Source organism: Petromyzon marinus, chromosome 40, assembly GCF_048934315.1.
Source record: "Petromyzon marinus isolate PM22_M1 ecotype Great Lakes invasive population chromosome 40, UKy_Petmar_22M1.pri1.0, whole genome shotgun sequence".
Classification (NCBI taxonomy): domain Eukaryota; kingdom Metazoa; phylum Chordata; class Hyperoartia; order Petromyzontiformes; family Petromyzontidae; genus Petromyzon; species Petromyzon marinus.
The window spans coordinates 10269216-10288771 of record NC_133706.1 but is presented as its reverse complement, the minus strand read 5'-3'; the positions used below and the strand labels follow the sequence as shown (position 1 = coordinate 10288771).

General features: G+C 52.7%; 2 protein-coding genes across 5 annotated transcripts in view; one reads left to right on the top strand and one right to left on the bottom strand.

The window, feature by feature from the left end:
* Positions 1-6532, bottom strand: part of LOC116950801 (uncharacterized) — a 30902-nt gene extending 24370 nt beyond the window's left edge. The window contains exons 1-2 of one of the 2 annotated variants that reach the window (XM_076073121.1): positions 6267-6532; positions 4004-4059 (exon numbers count right to left, since the gene is read on the bottom strand). The gene's annotated coding sequence lies outside the window, so the exon portion shown is untranslated. Of the gene's footprint in view, positions 1-4003; positions 4863-6266 lie in introns of those variants that run through there. The other variant, XR_012946477.1, reaches the window with a different exon arrangement.
* LOC116950799 (nuclear receptor subfamily 2 group F member 1-B-like) lies at positions 349-15953 on the top strand. Of its 3 annotated transcripts, none has more exons than XM_032968876.2 (4): positions 349-468; positions 7697-8114; positions 8889-9422; positions 14274-15953. In XM_032968876.2, exons 1-4 carry the CDS (start codon positions 370-372, stop codon positions 14546-14548), a joined length of 1326 nt encoding a protein of 441 aa, XP_032824767.1. In that variant the 5' UTR covers positions 349-369; the 3' UTR covers positions 14549-15953. The 3 variants fall into 3 exon arrangements, with proteins under 3 accessions (XP_032824767.1, XP_032824766.1, XP_032824768.1); XM_032968875.2 differs by having other exon boundaries at positions 8871-9422; XM_032968877.2 differs by lacking the exon at positions 349-468 and adding an exon at positions 5413-5734 and having other exon boundaries at positions 8871-9422.
* Positions 15954-19556: the final 3603 nt, after the last annotated feature.

Sequence of the window (19556 nt, the reverse complement as noted above, 5' to 3'; positions counted from 1 at the left end):
GAGAGGGATTTGCGTCTGCGTGTTATCTCACTCTCTCACTCTCTCTCTCTCTCTCTCCCCACGTGGTGATCGCTTGGCTTTTTCTCCAGGTTTCTCCGGTCTCGCCCTCATAAACCGCCTCCACATTAAAAATCGACTTGCGTTTATATATCTTTTTGGGCTGCTTACTACAAATTCCCACGCGTGGCAATGACATCGGCCGCTTCGATGAGCTACCATCGGCTGTGGCCAGCCAGGGTCACCACTAATAGCTTATAGCTCAGGGGGCTTCTAAATACGCAGGTACACAATGAGGTACGGGGGAGACACGGACAGACACGAGGGGCAAGGAGACATAATAGAGAGACACCGACCAACAAGGGTGGACACATGGAGGCATACGGACACACGGGAGACGATATGGGGAGGCACCTCCAATTAGCACGGTTGGCTACGTACGGTGCGAAAGAAATTCAACATACATACCAGGTATGTGGGGTACAATCCGCCCATCACAAAAGCATCACACGGTCCGGTCCGGTTACCTACCCGTGGCTTTTTTTGGGGTTCAGTGTCTTGAACCGCAAATGAATTAAAATGTTTCCGCCTTGTACATAACGATATAATGACCCCATCTGAAATGTCTTCTCAACAGGTGATTGAATGTTGAATATTGTGAAAGCGATGGGCGGAGAGTGTGAACATATTTCGCAATAAGTTGATTGAGATTGGTGGAAGACTTGTAGACGCTTTGAAGTGAAATTGTGTTTTCACGGCAATATTCTGTTGTTGTATCTATACATGGAGCGCCATGAGCATGCGCACACAATGCGTTTTTGTACTTTAACGATACTTGGTGACTCGAATCGGTCGAAAGTTACTCAAGTTACATTTAGAAATATATCATTAAACGACTCATACGTGCATATAGATATATACACACACACAACGATGTGCGCGTTTAGTAGGGGAGCGGTGGCGCAGTGGTTAGCGCGTCTGCATCCAACAAATCCGGCCAAGTGATTCCGATTCCCGGGGGTCCTGGGTTCCCCCCCCCCCCTCCGCCCTCTTTTCCTCTACCTTTACCAACTCCGTGTAATGCCCAGCGTGGTGAAATATGCTCGCACCAAACTCCCATGACCCTCGGGAGCAGTAGAAGAATATCACCGTCGTGCGTGATGCACGGCGGTGATATGTGAACATGTAAATTGGTGGCCACTTGGCTGGCAAGGCCACCGCGGGGGTCTCACGGTGAGGTGTGGGTGAGGACTCCCAGAGAGGCTTTCGTTTCTTTGCAAAGCTGCGCCTACTGTACCTTGACCTTTAGGCCTTTTTTTACAGCGTTTTTATTGATTTACAGCTCTCCACAAACACCGCAACGATACCACGAGCCGCTCGCATTCCTCACCGGCCTCCTCCTGCCGCTCTCTGCAACACTCGCGCGGGACCGCGCACTGCGATCTCACTCGCACGCTCACTCGCACGCTCACTCACTCGCTCACTCGCACGCTCACTCACTCGCACGCTCACTCACTCGCTCACTCGCACGCTCACTCACTCGCACGCTCACCCTCGCCCACAATGACAAGACAATGTCCACCCCTAGATCAAGTGGTTCTCTAACATTCGCTGCAGCCTTGCACCCCTTTGGTTCTCAATCGTCAAGAAACAATGTGATCATGTCCGTAGACACTAAAGGGTTTGAGGAAGCAAAGCAAGTTGTACTTACGGTGCCCGTGGCTTCATTTGTGTTTTCGATTATTTAGCTTCTAAAATAAAACCTGGCTCGCATTCCCAGGGGGAGCGGGCACCCCCAGGTTAAGAAGCACCGACCTCGAGACAAAATTGAGGGACAAGTGCTGTTTGCGAGTGCCTATGAACGCCGTCACAGCACACGCGAGGAGGGTGAGTAGGTGGGTGGACATGACCGCGCACGGCCGCCTTTGTCTCCCCCCCCCCACTGCCGACATTTGACACGCCGTACCATGCATGCATGTTGAACTTCTGTCGCACCGTACGTAGCCAAGCGTGCTAATAGTAGGTGCGGGGATGCTCAGAACCGTTTCAAATATTCACTGCCACTTATTTATTGATCGTGAGCAGTGAATCGAACTTGGCTCGCCGGGTTTTTTGTTTCGTCGCGCAGAGCGCTGACCACTCCACCGCCGCTCCCCGCAAATACAAAGATCTCCCGTATAGCCTCAACAGACTGTTGGGCACCACGAGTGGTGACGTTTGCAAAACGCACTAGGTACTCATTTGAGGCTGAGTTGACCTAAGGGACGCCGGTTCAGATAATGGGTGTTGGCCGTGTTGCGGGAATCGAACCCGGGTCGCCGGGTTTGTAGCGCAGCGCGCTAACCGCAGACAAATTCCTCTGTATTGGTGAAAGTGCTGTGAGCGAGCGCCAATTAAGGGCGGCCTCGCGTGGCCGTTACAACGCCCGGGCCGCTGCTGATGTTCTCATTAACGGCCAGGTGCTCGTCGCGTGAGGCTAAAGCAGTCACCTGGGGGAATTGCGATACGTACGGCTCGTCGCTTTGGGCTGGGTATCGAACTCGGATCGTCTCGGACCGCCGCGAACATACAGAACGAAGACAAAGATCTCCCGTGTAGCCTCAACGGACTGTTGGGCAAGTGCTGTGAGCGAGCATGCCTTGAAAGCCGTAACGGCGCACGAGGGGAGGGGGGGGGTTCCAACACCACACCCGGTCGTCTTTGTCTCCCCAGTGGCGATGTCCACACACCGCACCAGGTACTCATTTGAGTGTTTGCGGTGAGCAGGAATCGAACTCGAGAACGCCCGGTGCATAGCCCTTAGCCACCGCTCCCCACACATATGTGTATGCATATAAAGACAGATACAAAGATCTCCCTATAGCCTCAACAGACTGTTGGGGAAAAGCTGTTAGCGAGCACGAATTAAGGCCAGAACGGCACACAAGGTGGTGGGTGGCCAGCACCACGCCCGGCCGCCTTTGTCTCCCTAGTGGCGATGTTTTTACGCACCAGATACTTATATGAGGCTCAGTCGACCTAGGGGAGGCCCAGAACCAATTCAGATAATCATCACTGGTGTCGGCCGTGAGCGGGAATGGAACCCGAGTTGCCAGGTTCGTAGCGCAGCGCGCTAACCACCACACTACCGCTCCCCACTGAAGGTGTGTATATGTGGATACACACACACGGATCTGTGTGCACGTGCGTGCGCATCGCAGTCGACGCATGGATGGTGATTGTGACAACAGGATTGTCGCGTGCTACGAATCCACGAGTAATTATGATCACGGTATTTATAACGGTGGAATCGCGCGCCGACTATAATATGCTTGACTTGAATTCCGAATAGCGCATTAAATGCGCATTGTTTTTATTTTCATCAATAAGCGACCTCGTTCTTTTTTTTATCCCGGTATGAACGCGTACGATGGATGGTATGCAAGAAGCAAAAAAATACTTTCATTTCCCGAGTGTAGCCCAATGAGCTAAGGAGTTCATTTTCAAGGGCGACTCGGCCAATGCAATATAATGATGCTAACATATCCTAGAATATATGTGCGCAGTAATATATATGATAATATATATGCAATTTAATAATAACTAAAAACCTTTGGGTGGCTGACCCGTAGAGCGAGCGGCTCACGATCGGGTGGTTGCGAGTTCAGATCTTGGTTGGAGGTTGACTCAGCCCATCACCCGTGCAGAGGCCGATAAAACGAATGCCACGGCAGTATATGGAGAATAAAAAAAAACGGTGCAGGTGGTCCTATGGATACACTCGTCCGCCCGGCCATAGCCACGAGGAATTTCCACCACTGGCTCAGCACTGTAAACGGGAGATATGAGCAGGATATCACTTTGACTTTGTGGGGGGATCGGGGGGGGGAAGGGGAATAAAAAAAAATACCAACAACAAAAACACACAAGAGGTGTAGCTCGCGTCTCCCCGGCCACACATCGCCGCGCACTGCGAGCTGAACTCTGGGTTAGTTGGGGCACAGGGGGTCCGGCGCGTGCCGCTTACCAGCCAGGACGTCCTCGGCACGATAGACCCCGGATCTTGCAGCCGAGCTTCCGAGCCTCGAAATGGATTTAGATATAGAGCAAGAGTGGGGGGGGGGGGGGGGGGGTAGGAGACAAAGAGGGCCTTGGTTGGGGTAGAAGGGACCGCGAGGAGCCGTGTGGTAATGAACAGAGACGCGCGGCTATGCGACCGGACCCCCGAGATGTTTGCTCGCGTGTGTGTCTCTGTGTGTGTGCACGTGCGTTCCCGTACACACGCACACACACACATACATTGATGCTGCTAAGCGACTGCTTTTTAAGTCGGGGTATCGGTGCCAAAGAGGGAGCCCCCTGTGCTGAGCGGGGTCCCCAGCCCCTATATGGTGATGGGGGCTGGCTGGCCGGGGTCGCGCGACCCCCTCGAAACCGCCTTTGTCGGCGGCTGAGTGTCTCGGGCGCTTGGAACGCCGACCACGTTCCGACTGCGCCCCTGCTGAGCCACGCATCAACGGCTAGAGGCCCCCTCTTTTCCTATCCCTGCAACCCCCCCCCCCCCCCAAACTCGTAAACAACAACAACAGCAGCAGCCGCTAACTACAATCCAACACTGGTTAATCAGACGAATAATAATGAGCCCGTAAAGGAGTGTATTTATTCTATGATGTGCGTCAATTTGAACGATAATCCACCGCTATTACGCCGCAGGCTGCGTGTTGTGTATAAATAATAATAATAACAACGCTTTAACATGTGCGCGGATAATTTGAAAACCTTCTCTAAATGAAAATAAAACTCCCTTCGCCTCTTGCTTTTCATTATTCTTATTGCTCGTTTTGAATAAATAAATAAATAAATGGATATGTAAGTAGCCTACTAATCCTAATGTATACATTCTCACGATGCACGTGCGATTTGCACCCGTGAAATAATCGCGAATGTTAATCGACACGGCGTCAATGAATGGCCTCGCGATGTCACCGGCAGTCCCACCTATGCAGCTCGAGGCAGTCGCCAATGGCGAGCTCCACTGCGGACCTTGGGTTTGGCTACGAATTCGTCCGCCAATGTTAATGTCGCTTGCCCGATGCTCGTCGCATGCGCCGCCGTGCGAGTCTCTGCGCCTCAATCGCAGCGATGTTATTCTCTTCCGGTCGCCCAAATTAAAACAAAAAAATCGCTGCCGAGCGCTCGGAAGTCTCGTGCCGCTGCGCGTGGGGAGGAGCAGGCGTGTACATGGAAGCCCTCGCTGTGCGGTCCAAGAATCACTCCCTCCATATCGCCGACGACCGCTCGACGTTTCGCTTCGGACGAAAGCGAAGGCGCGTCCGCGTTGCGCACGTTCACGACGCGGCGTCGCCTCCTCGTTCGCTCGTTCGCTCGCTCGCTCGCTCGCCCACGTGTGCGCGCGGGATGGATGCGTGCAGTGTAAAAGCCGGCGCGGTCTCACGCTAGGTGGCAGCAGGACTACAGGCGAGAAGAAGTCGGCTACGTCGGCGTTACGAGGCGTTAGTCAAAGGAGGCCACGATCAGAGTGAATCAGAGAGAGAGTCGGAGGAGAGAGAGAGAGACACACACATAAGAGTCTGGGGAGACAGGAGGCGCGCGCGAAGCTCAGAGCGCAAACCTCTTCCTCCTCTTCGTCTCTTCACGGAGCCGCGCAGAGGAGGAGGAGACCTCGATGACTTCGGACCATCTCCTCCAGTCGACGCTGAGACACAGACACTGCGGTTTGTGCCCTTGGCTGAGCGTGGTAAATCTGGCTTTATGCATTCATTAACACGCGCTCGTTGTGTGCTGTTGTTTTGTCCGCTAAGCGTCGGTGAATGAATGAGCGGCTCGCACTTTGCGTCTCGCGTGCACCCCCCCCTCCACCCCAGCCTCTCTGTCTCTCTCTCTCTCCCCGTGCGCGTTGCATGCGGCACCGCGTCCCGTAACGCGAGCGGCCGGGTTTCTCGGGGTGTGTGTGCGGCGGCAACAGCCAGCAGAATAAGCAACAGCAGCAGCAACAACAGCAGTAGCAGCAGCAGCAACAGCAGCAACAACAGCAGCAACAGCAGCAACAACAGCAGCAGTAGCAGCAGCAACAGCAGCAGCAGCAACAACAACAGCAACAGCAGAAGCAGTAACAGAAGCAGCAGCAGCAGAAGCAGCAGCAGTAACATCAGCAGCAGTAACATCAGCAGCAGTGACAGCAGCAGCAGCAGTAGCAGCAGTAGATACAGCAGCAAAGAACAGCAGCAGCAACAACAGCAGCAAGCGTGCGGGTTGCACTTTCTACTTACGCCGGTTAGAGCACTGCGGTGGCCGTGGCCGTGGCCGCGCGCGGGGGGGACTCCGGGACTCCGACGTCGCTAAGATGACAACGCGGCTGGTCGCGGGGATGGGAACGAGAGGGCCAATTGTTTAATTGCCCCCGCAGGTTTTGGGGCGCCGCGCTTAGCGCTGGCCGCGAAGCTCCAGCCAACCCGCACCCTCACCACGAGACTCCAACTCCCCGCCCCTCACCCACAACGCCGGCTCACCCACAACACCGTCGCATCACCCACCCACCCACCCACTAGCTGGCCGGTCAGCCCCCTTCCCAACTCTCCCCAGCCTCTCTCCCCTACGCACCCCACCGCCTCTCGCGCCACCTCCAACTCCTAGGCTTCGCCCCCCACCCCACCCTCCTCCATCTCTTTCACCCAACCCCGCCGCCTCTCCTCACACGCTCTCCTCCCGAAGGAAGAAGAAGAAGACGGGAGAAAAAAAAATAGATTCCCCTTCCCCACTCCTGGCGAGGTTCTGGCCCCTCCTCCTGGGCAACATCTCTTCCCCCGCGGTCCGGAGCTTCAACCATTCGCCTTTGATTATCAGCTGCCAACAGACCTCTCCTCGGCGCACCCTGACACGCCGAGCCTTATATGGTAGCGGTCGTCATAGAGACGTGTCACTTTCAGCCGTCGTGTCAAAGTTCACTATATACCGACATCCGCGGCTCGGTTGCCTTCAGAGGCACATCTCACGGCGAGCCGCTCCCGTCGCGAACGCGCACGGAGCGCTCCTCGCCTGAATATTTGATTGGGGGGGGGGGGAGTGTTTTTTTCTCCTTTTTCTATAAGGGGGCGAGCGTCGAGCCAAACGTCTCCTTTGTGCGCCCGCCTCGGCTGCCGAGTGTTTGCTCTGAAATTGTTTCGCTCCGGGAAGAAAAGAGGTGGGGGGGGGGGGGCAGAGAGAGAGAGAGAGAGACACTGAGAGCGAAGAGACACAGAGAGAAGAGAGAGAGAGAGTGGCGAGAGAGAGAGAGGGGAGAGGTGGAAGAAAAAAAGAGTCGTGAAAGAAGTCGCCAGCAGCGTTCCTCGCTCGCTCGCTCACGCGGCGATCTCCGCTGGTGCTACTCGCCGTGCGCACTCCTCTCTCATCTTTAACCCTTGCCCGGGTTTATTGGCTTCCTGAATGGCTGGCTGCGCTCTGCCCTGGACCCGGCCTCCCGACACTCGCGTGTCCTGATCGCCCGCCCCGCTCCCGCTCTGCTTCGCTCCTCCGCTCTCCTGCTCATCATCAACGCCGCCTCCCCTGCTCCTACGTTTCCCCCTCCGCTCCGCGCGGCGCTTGCATAGACGGGCGTCCTCCTTCGGCCGCCGCTCCTTCGCTCTCCTCATCCTCTTCGGCTGCCTCCTCGTCCTCCTCCTCCTCCCCCCCCCCCCCCCACGTCTATTCCCCCCTTCCCCAGGCATCTCCTCGCCGCGCTATGGCAATGGTTGTCGGGCCGTGGCGAGACCCGCAGGACGAGATGGCGGGGCCGCCGAGCCAGACCGGGCAGCCGCCCCTCGCTCCGGCGGCCGGGCCGCACACCCCGCAGACGCCCGGACACGCAGGGCCGCCCCCGACGACTCCCGGACAAGGCAGCACGCAGGGGGACAAGCAGCAGTCCAATGTGGAGTGCGTGGTCTGCGGCGACAAATCTAGCGGCAAGCACTACGGACAGTTCACGTGCGAAGGATGTAAAAGTTTTTTCAAACGGAGTGTCCGCCGGAACCTGACCTACACGTGCCGCGCCAACAGGAACTGCCCCATCGACCAGCACCACCGCAACCAGTGTCAGTACTGCCGCCTCAAGAAGTGCCTCAAGGTCGGCATGCGGCGTGAAGGTGCGTGTGCCCGGCGAACCTGTGTACACGCATGACAGCAGCCATCTCGCACGCATGCACACAAACACACGCACGCACGCGTACACGACGACAGATGTTTACACGTGCACAGTTGTTATGCAGCACGTTTTTAAATCGCTCGCATGTACACACGCGCACACACATACGCGAGCGAGCGCGCGTGCTTTACACGGATGCCTAACGTTTTGTAAATATTTAGCGATGCAGTTTACGTTCAAATGTTTGCGTTAGAGAATTTTTTTTTTTAGTCAATAGCTTCGTGTGATTTATTGTCTTAGAAACGGGCGTACTAGAGTGCTTAGTTTTTTTTGTCTGCTTGTGTTTGAGTGTAACGCACACGGGCAATTGCGCAAGTTAATACGTGCGAGCTAACGCAGTAGCTGTTTCACAACGATAAGAATAATATAAAAAAACACTCAAACGCAAAGGTGTCAAGGTGCATGCGGACCAGCGCGTGTGTTTGACGCAATGTGTATTTAGCGACACGTGATTTCACAACGCCATCTATATTTCACACTTGCACACACACACGCGCGGTCGCGTTGAACAGCGACGACGTTAAAGTTAAACACACACGCGCATCTCCAGTCGGCGCGCCACGTGTGTATTATTTAAACGTCGCGTTTTAAATCTCGCACCGATGCCGTTGAAGTGTTGAGCAGCTCGGGTTTCTCTCTAGCTGCTGCCCCGAGTCTCTTGGTTATTCGCGTGGGTTGTGACTTCTTTTAATTGCAGCTCTTGTCCCCTTTCCAGCCGTGCAGCGGGGTCGACTGGCGCCCACTCAGCACCCCAACCCGGCGCTGCAGTACGCCCTGGTGAACGGCGACCCTCTGAACGGCCACTCGTACCTCTCGGGCTACATCTCGCTGCTGCTGCGCGCCGAGCCTTACCCCACGTCACGCTACGGCAGCCAGTGCATGCAGCCCAACAACATCATGGGCATTGAGAACATCTGCGAGCTGGCGGCGCGTCTCCTCTTCAGCGCCGTGGAGTGGGCGAGGAACATCCCGTTCTTCCCCGACCTGCAGATCACGGACCAGGTGGCGCTGCTACGGCTCGTGTGGAGCGAGCTGTTCGTGCTGAACGCGGCACAGTGCGCCATGCCGCTCCACGTGGCGCCCCTGCTCGCCGCCGCGGGCCTCCACGCGTCGCCCATGTCCGCCGATCGCGTGGTGGCCTTCATGGACCACATCCGCATCTTCCAGGAGCAGGTGGAGAAGCTCAAGGCGCTGCACGTTGACTCGGCCGAGTACAGCTGCCTCAAGGCCATCGTGCTCTTCTCCACCGGTGAGTGGAGCGAGTCGAGTCGAGCGAGCGAGCGAACGAGCGAGTGGGGGAGCAGGGGTGGTAGATTCACAACCAGCAGCAGCAGTAGCAGCACCGCCACCTCGACCACCGCTGGCAGTAGCAGCAGTAAGCACCGCCACCAATAGTAGCACCACCAGCACCCAGCAGTAAGCAGCAGCAGCAGCAGCAAGCACGGCCACCATCACCACCACCCGCTGCCGTTTGGCGTCACCCTTCACCGCGTGTTCACGCGAGTGCGCTGCTTTGCCGGAGTGCGCTAAGGGTGGCGAGTGAACGCATCTCAGCGCCTGGCAGCCGCGTCGCTGTGCACCGCGCGTGTCATTCCGACAAATATCCATTACGCACGTACTTATGTAAATGTATTTACACATTTATATATAAAAAAGAGCTGAGTATACATGATGATGATATTATTAGCAGCAGTGTGTTTTTTGCGGAACTATCGCACGGAACAAGTAATTAATTAAACGCGTCTGTTGACCCGGCCTTCTACGTGAAACTAAATACGTGTATCTACTGATACATATATACATAGATGCCCTTCTTGTACTATATATATATCTAACTGCTACCATTTATATTGATATGTTAGCAGTTAGATCTCATTGGGAGTAGCACGAGAGTGCGTGTAGCTAGCGAGGGACACAAAGGATCCACCCGAGCGAGTGAAGCAATGAGGGCTCGCAACGTCGTGGGGCCGATTAAGCGCCGAGCGCATCGCGAACACGGAACGGCCCCGGCTGGTTCCGCCGTGCACCACAACGGCTTCGGTCTGACCCATGCACGCTCCCTCGCAGCAAACGCCGGCCAGAAGGGCCGGGGATCGCGCACACACGGGGGGTGGGGGGCCTGCTAACTTGGGGAGCCCCTGCCAAACGCAGGGCAAACATCCTCCCATGTATTCCCATCGCGTACACCGCCACCATCGACCACAACGACTACCACCACCACCCCCATTACATGCAGCGTATACGGTTGTGTGTACACTGTTTCACGCACACACACGCGTGCGCACGTGTGTGTTCATTCACTTTTAAAACAACCACTGCTTTCTGTGCGTGCGTTCACTGCGTAATGCATTCACACATTCACATGTGTGAGTGTGTGTGTATATATATGTGCGTGTGTATATGTATGTATGGGGAGCGGTAGTGTAATGGTTAGCGCACTGCGCTTACAAACCCGGCGAACCGAATTCGATTCCCGCTCACGGCTAATACCAGTGACGATTATCTGAACCAGTACTGGGCCTCCCCTAGGTCGACTAAGCCTCAAATGAGTACCTGGTGTGGTGTGTAAACATCGCCACTGGGGAGACAAAGGCGGTCGGGCAGTGGTGCTGGCCACTCACCCTCCGTGCTGGCCATCATAGGTGCTCGCTAACAGCACTTGCCCCAACAGTCTGTTAAGGCTATACGGGGGATCCTTGTCTTTTGTATATGTGTATATGTGTGTGATTACACTTTCACTGACGTGCGTGATTGCATATCTCTAAACCGGTGGGGTTTGGGGTGGGAGGGTGCGGTTCAGAACAGAGATCTATCTATTCAATTGTTAGGGGAGTCACTTGGTAGAGTTTTAAAAAGTTAAGTTCCCCGTGAATGGGTTTAACGTTGCGGGGTTAATCCGCCAGGCAGTACCACTAATCCGGCCTTGCGTCGAGCAATAAACCCGTTCATCCACACGGGGTTGTGGCTCGCAGAGGTGAGGCAGCCCCCTTACAAGTCGATAGCCCCCCCCCCCCCCCGTAACGCGGATAGTACCAACTCCAGCTCCCAGCGATAGCCTCGGCTATAACACTCGCATCGGCTATAACACTCGCATCGTAGATAACACTCGCATTGAAGATAACACGAGCATCGTCCACAATACTCGTATCAGCTCTGACACTGGCATTCGCTATAGCTATGCCCACTATGTATGGTGAACTTATTTCGCAAGCGTTCACGATAGCACCAACATCGCCAAGAGCACTAGTATCCGATACAGCACTCGCATCATGCATAACACTCGCATCAGCTATAACACTAGCATCATGCATAACACTGGCATTCACTACAGGACTAACATTCACTACAGCACTAGCATCAACGATAACGCTGGTATTCACTATAATACTGGCATCAGCTATTACACTATCATCAGCTATAACACGAGCCACGGCTACAATACTTGCATCAGCTATAACACTGAAATTCACTCTAGCACTAACATTCACTACAGCACTAGCATCAGCTGTAAGACTAGCATCGGCTACAACACTAGCATCGGCTATAACACGAGCGCTTACTATACCGATCACAGTAGTACAGTAGTACTATCTCTTTCCGTAACACCAGTGCTAATGTTATCCCTTACAAGTTTATAGTACAGGACTATCACCAGCACAGACTATCGCTGTACTAACACGGGCATTAACGCCAGCAGTAACTCTATGCCTAACAGTCGCAGCAACACATGCGTTCGTGAAAACAAGCGCCGACCCTCGCTGTAACACCAGCACTAACTCTCACTTTAGCAGCACTAATGTGGTAACTACCATTACGTTATGCCCACCGCTTGCACTAACGCACAGATCATGCTTCTCACCTCGGCACTAACGCTTTCCTGAACACCATCACTACCTCGAGCTGTAACACTCGCACTAACGTGAGCAATTACACCAACTCCCGCTCTAGCACGTGCCCTAACTCTATCCCTAACACTAACACCATATCCCGCACTAGCACATAATGCTATTATATCTGAACAACCCTATTCCACACTAACGACAGCACTAGCTATTGCTGTAGCATTAATACTGACGCCTTTAAAGACAGCACTAACTCTGTAGCAATATCTCCAACACTTAGCACTAACGCGAAGCTTGAAGCACTAACTCGGTGAAGCAACCCGTGCAAGGTCCCCAATCGCCAACATCAAAGACAAAGATCCCCCGTATAGCCTGAACAGACCGTTGGGGCAAGTGCTGTTTGCGAGTAGCACCCTATGAAGGCCGTGACTGTGGCACACAAGTGGGAGTTGGGTGGCCAGCACCACGCCTGTCCGCCTTTGTCTCCCTCGGCGGCGATTTTGTTTACACACCGCACCAGGTACTCATTTGCGGCTGAGTCGACCATCATCATCATCATCACCACCGCCATCAGCAATCATCACAGAGTCGTCTGTATTGTAAACTCGCAACTCACCGCAGCCGTTCCTTAGTGGGCTGCGTAAATGCACACTCGATCGTTATCATCAAACGGCACATTTTGACAAGGTACTCCCGAAGAGACATTCGTGTACTCGGAAATTGTTATTCTATATAATTTAACACTGGTAATTCAATTTTAAACGGTTGGTGTTTTTTTGTGTGTTGTTGATGTTGTCGCCGGCATATTTGTGACTAATTATAGCAATGCTAACGACGTGCAGCGTAATATTGAACGCGTGAACAATGCTCGTGATTTGTGAGTGGGAGCGGTGGTGTAGTGATTTTGCACTGCACCGCGCTATCGAACCTGGCGACCCGAGTTCGATTCAGCGATGGCTCACATCAGTGACAAATACTGAACCGGTCCTGGGCCCTCTCCGCAAGGCCACCTCAGCCTTAAATCAGCACCTGGTGGTGTTGTGTGTGTGAACATCGGCACTTTGGAGACAAAGGCGGCCGGGCGTTGTGCTGACCAACCAATCCCTCGTGGTACGGTGCCGGCCTTCATATCGGTGCTCGCTCACAGCACTTGTGCCAGAAATCTGTCAAAGGCTATACGGGGGATCTTTGCCTTTGTCGAGACTCGTGGAGACATCAACGGGATGGGTTTGAATCCCGTCCCGCCCGGCGTGGCTTCTATTGAACGCCCATTGCTCGCCATTAGCACGATTACCGAAAACAATTGGGGCAGACGTTAGCATCGGCAAGTTCTTAAAAGTAACCCCCCCGCACACACTCAATCCACACACACACACATCACACACATATACTGTACACACACCGCACACAAAACACACACACATCACACACACACCGCACAGACACACATAACACACACACCGCACAGACACACATAACACACACACCGCACAGACACACATAACACACACCGCACACACATCACACACACACCGCACACACACACACACCGCACACACACACAAAACACACACACACACAAAACACACACACATCACACACACACACACCGCACACACACACAAAGCACACACATCACACACACCGCGCAGACACACATAACACACACACCGCACACACTGCAAATAACGAACTCAGCTCCGGCTGTTATCCCTATAGGCAGTTGTAAGCCAAACCGGCTATGCTTGTTTGCATGACCGTGTTTGTGTGTATACGGTGTGTGTAGTAGTCGTAGTAGTAATAATAATAAACGCCCTGCCTGGTTTCGGGGGGTGGCGGAGCCTTTGGCCGTAGCCTCCCGCACGACTCGTAACCGCACAGCTCTGCGAACCTCACGAGTCCCGTGAGTGGAGGGGTGTTCGGAACGCACGCGACGGGGCGACTCCTCGCGTCCCTCTGAAGGCCGCTCGCTTCACACCCAAATCGGCTGCTCAATGTGGCGCGATGCCTCCCTCCCTCCCTCTCACGGCGCTTGATGACGACGCTCATGATGATGATGTTGCTGTTGCTGCTGATGATGATGGCAAGGCGCGACCTAAGGCCGCGCGGATAGTCCATCGCAGGATCAGTCTGCCCGCCTCCCCACCACCTCATCTCACACTGGTGCCTCGTTCGTGTGCCCCCCTCTCCTCCTCCTTCCCTTTTTCCCAATTGCCCCCTACCGCCCCCCCCCCCCCAATTCCCGTGCCTCATCAAAGACGCGTGTGGCCTCTCGGACGCGGCGCACATCGAGAATCTGCAAGAGAAGTCTCAGTGCGCCCTGGAAGAGTACGTGCGGAGTCAGTACCCGAACCAGCCGACGCGCTTCGGAAAGCTGCTGCTTCGTCTGCCCTCGCTGCGCACGGTGTCCTCGTCTGTCATTGAGCAGCTGTTCTTCGTGCGCCTGGTAGGTAAAACTCCCATAGAGACGCTCATCCGTGACATGCTGCTGTCTGGTAGCAGCTTCAACTGGCCTTACATGCCGATACAATAGAGGCGGGCTATGGGTGGAGGTGGAAGGTGGTGGAGGAAGGAGCGGGAGGAGGAGGTGGAGGAAGGAAGGCCGCATTGTGTTTGGCCAGCCAGCCCCTCCAGCCCGCACCGCACAGCACGATGATGATGATGGCGGCATGTGGAAGACGGCCTCGTGTTGTAAATAGAAGAGAAGCGGACTCGATTAATGTCCATTATTATATATATAAAATGAGTGAGAGAGGGAGAGATAAAGCGCGCGCGCGTGCGTGTGCACGCGAGAGAGAAACACACACACACAGAAACATGTGTCGGCGATGCTGGTTGTTAGAAGATTTCGTGTAGTGTAGGACATGATGCTCTTAGTCGATGTTTTGTAAAAAAAAAAATGAAACGGACACGAGAATAATACGGACTTGTTTAATTCATTTCCCTGCCCCTTATTCTTCAATGGCGTCCTGTAAAAGATGAGCGAACGACAGACACGAGATGTGATTGATGGATTACCGTAAAACATTTTTTCCATTTGGGGGTTTGTGTTTCCCAGATTCTTGTAAAATCGTTCACGTGTCTCTACGTAATTCATAGCTGTTTTGTATTTCCTGGTTGCAAACCAGATTCGTTGTGATGGTTACTAATAATTTTGATATAGCCATTTTTCATATTCAGTATATATAAAAAAACAAAAAAGAGGTCTGTGCGTGTGTTATATCCTTGTGAGCCGTGGTTTTTTTAAAGAAACACACAAAAAAAAAACACTTACGAAAAAAAACCTCGAGAATATGACACGAGCGACAACGGGGACTCGACGGTATTGACAACGGCGACGCGGGAGTCGAAATCGTCCGTCCGTGCGGTTGGAGCTGTGCGGCTTTTGGAGAGATGCGGCCCAGCGCGTGCGCGCGTGCGTGATGCGTACACGCACCGCGTAAATGCTGGGAAGGGGGGGGGGGGGCTGGGATGGGGAGGGTCGGCCTAAACTGCACCCTGATGAACTCGAGCAAAACTAAGAGAAAAGTAAAACACGATGGAATAATTCTGATTTTTATTATTAATTATTAGTCGGGCGAGTGTACACACAATTCATTACTTGGGGGGGGGCGGGGGGGGGGCGGGGGGGACTTCCACGTGTTACCTCCCGGATTACGATGATGACGATGATGACGACGATGATTATGATGATGACAATGATGATGATTATGATGATGAATATGTCGCTAATATTGAAAGAGGAGGGATATTAAACAAAAAAAACACCTCGACTACTTCTTTCTCGCCTCCGTTAAAAAAAGATTCGGGGGGGGGGTATTTTTGTGTTTCTGAAGACTTTTTCCGTGTGTTGGTAGCAAGAGGCCTGTATTATTTTGTCCAAGATGTTCGATGCACTTATGTTATTATTAAAGTTTTTCCTCTTCCATACAAAACAACGATTGCCTCGCAGGGTTTCTGTAAGGGTGACGGATTCGCGTAACAACAGCGAACAAACACAACGATACGGTTTATTTTATATAAATTATGACCATGATAATCGCCATTATTATTATTTTTTTATATAAATATCATCGCACGCGTTGGTGGTGGTGTTTTTTTTCTTCTTCTTCTTCCCATTGTGACGCGATTTTAGACGTCCACCCGTCGAGTGTCGCCACGTGAATTTTTAGCCCCCCCCCCTCCTCCCCCTGCTGACCCTACCCTCTTCGCCCCCCGCCTCCACTTTTACCGAAATTTCCGTCGAACACGAAAGCCGGGGGCGAGGTGGGGGGGGGGGGGGAGAGCTTTATAGCTCATCGGATTGCTCCAGTATAAATAAATATTCTGATTCTGAGAATTCGTCCTTGGATTCGCGACTCACGGTGGGGGGGGGGGGGACGCGCGGGCGGTCGGGCAGAGGGGGGGGGCAGTAGCGCCCCCTAAAATCAACAGCGATGCAGTGCATCGATATCCCTCGTGGTGTGCAATCGGACGCATTGTGTCCGCGTTTACGGACATGCCTTTTTTTCTAATTATAATTTAATGTTCTTTTTGTTTGCTATTTCCCTATCCTCTCCTTTTTATTTTTTGGCTTGGGGAATTGACAATTATTTCTGTCGCATCCTTTGTGTGTGTGTGTGTTTCGTCTTAAGATAGCAGCAGCATCAGGATGTTCTCCACGTGCATGTGCGTTGTACCTCTCTTGAACGGATTGAGTCTTGTCGCGCGTTGTGTCCCCCCCCTTCGCCCCTCCACCCCCGCCCCCCGTACCGTATATCGAACAATACCTCACCCTGCCACATCCCTCTTTGTCTCCCTCCTTGTTGCTGCATCACTAATTTGCTGAATTACAAAAAAAATGCAATAAAAGCAAAATTGTTAAACATATTCCTGTATCTCACAATTTACACTCTGTCTAAATTAAGCGCAGCCCGTGCCGTGTCCGACAAAGCCCGCACGGAATCAGGGGCTCATGCGGTTCTCGCGAATTGCAATAGTGCGGCCAGAGTCATTGTGTTGAGTTACGCAAGAAGCGAATGGGTAACATCCATCACAGACGCTCATGATTTATACGCATATATGTATTTTTATATATAGAGAGAGAGAAAAAAAACCCCACGCATGACATAAAATATTGAATGCTCGCGAATATGCCCCCCGAGGTACCAATACGAGTAGGCGAGCACGTGTGCCCGTGTGCGTACATTTTTCAAACGGGCGCGCCTGCGCAATGCGCACCTGTACGAGGCTTACACTCGGCTAGACAGGTAAGCGCACGATCCTTTTAAGCACGTGGAGGCGCAGCGGGAAACAAAAAAAATAACAACACAATCTGAGCGCGATTGAGTCCAGAGAAGCACCTGTTGTCCGATGCGGCTACCCAGACCCTGCGGCTACCCAGACCCTGCGGCTTAGCCACTCTCCGTGCCCACTTCGTGGCAGGGTTCATTAAACACAGCGGCGAGATTCGATACACTGTTGTCACCGGGGGGGGGGGGAGGGGGAAGGAGTTTGGCGACGTTTCGACTGACAGGCCTTGTTCACGAACGAGTGGTGGTCGTTCAGGAAAAGCCCTATCGGCCGGAACGTCGCGATCTGTCTCTCGTCTCGGCGATGGTTATTGTTTAACTTCAATTGCGTTGTTATTTAAAATTACCCTTATTACTTGCCTGCATCTAGTCTGATATATTATTCGACAGAAACGGCAACTGGAGATTATAAAATTAAATGTTAAAATGCCCTTAACAGGCACAATAGCCGCCTGTCTGTTCACACACTTCGCTGCGATGACTGCTTGAAAAACAACAACCACACATGGTTTAGATATTGCACGAAAGATACTACTAAATGATTTTGACACGAGCGTTAAGACGCAGGAACCCGCATTATTAGCGTCGTGCGTCTTTGTGTCTGGGCTGATGAAGTGTCGGAGTGCTGTTTTTAGTAACCGCCTCTCGATGTAATCAAGCATACATAGAGATAAGGGTAGTTAGAAGAACCGACCTAACTTGGCAGCGTGTTAATGATTGAATATTTCACTTTAATAGCCACGTGAATCTCGTATCACTTTGCCAGTACGTATGAGCGTAGTAATTGTGTACATTGCTTAACAATACGTGCGTGTGTGTATACATGTATATATACACACACTGACATGTAGGTGTATATATGTTTATAAATATTTCATGTGTGAGCGCGTTTACAATATTTATTACACTTAGATTTGTGTTGCACAGGGGGAGCGGTGGCGCAATGGTTAGCGCACTGCGTCATTAAACCCAGCCACTTTTGAATTCGATTCCCCGGCCACAACCAACCCGCACTGACCAGCGTGGTGAAGTATGGTCAAACAACCACATAGACCAACGTGGCCTTCATCCAGCAGTGGATTGGCAAAGGCATGCAAGTTGTTATAATTATGTGTATACATGACGACATCACAAGAGATTGGTGCCAGAAAGATGTGGCCACTATTTGAGCACATTGGCACAAGTCAGAGGAAAGTGGTAACAAATGACGAAATGTGCAGTGGACCGGCTACGAACTATCTGCCCATGGATCTTGATGATGATCATCATCATCATTATATATACTGTAATGTGAAATTAATGATGAACAAGGACTGCATGCTAACACAGAGCCCCACTCTACCATAGAACGCGCGGACACGCCGCACACGGACCTTCGCGCCTCCAAAGCACTTGAACGCATAAGCCCGCAATATACACAGCACTTGAGCATGGACTCCACTCACAAAGTTCCCCTTCCCATAGCCGACGCCGCGTCGCGAACACTTAAGCGAGCCATCGGCTCAGCCACGCGTTAAACGCAAAAAACGACACCCCTCTGCTGCGTAGAAGAGGGGGAAGTCGCCCGAAAACGAACGCCCATTGTAGATTTCATTTCAGGAGAGCGTTATGGACGAATGTGTTGAGTTTTCTTGTTGTTGCTGTTGCTCCGTTGCCAACGGAGTAGTACACGGAGCACGTGTCCGACTGCGCGTGGCCATGCGTCTCCACACAAGCCGAGCAGTCGACGCTAAAAAAACCCCGCACCGCAACGCATCCCCGGGCCGTTCTCCGTCCGCCAATGGATGAACGCCTCCACACGCCACGTCAGTCATAATGCACACTTACACACACACACACACACAAAGACAAAGATCCCCGTATAGCCTCAACAGACTGTTGGGGTAAGTGCTGTTAGCGAGCGTCTATGAAGGCCGAAACATACACACACGCGCGCGCACACAGAAAACTAAACACATTCGTCAAGAGCACTGTGGTCTTAAAAGAGAACATATAATATACCGACGTTTAGAGCATTGGCCCTTCCTCATAGCATATTCTTCATTTCACGGAATGCATGTGCTATGAAGAAGGGATGTTACCCGAAACGTCGCCTATTATCTATTTTTTTTATAACGTCACACTGTGTCATTAACGAATGCGCGAGCGCGTGTGCGTGTGTGCGTTAATGGTGCACATCTGCCAAAGCAGCATCACCACCAGATAACGAGCCAGCCGTGCGTGGTCAACGAATGTTGACCATACTTCACC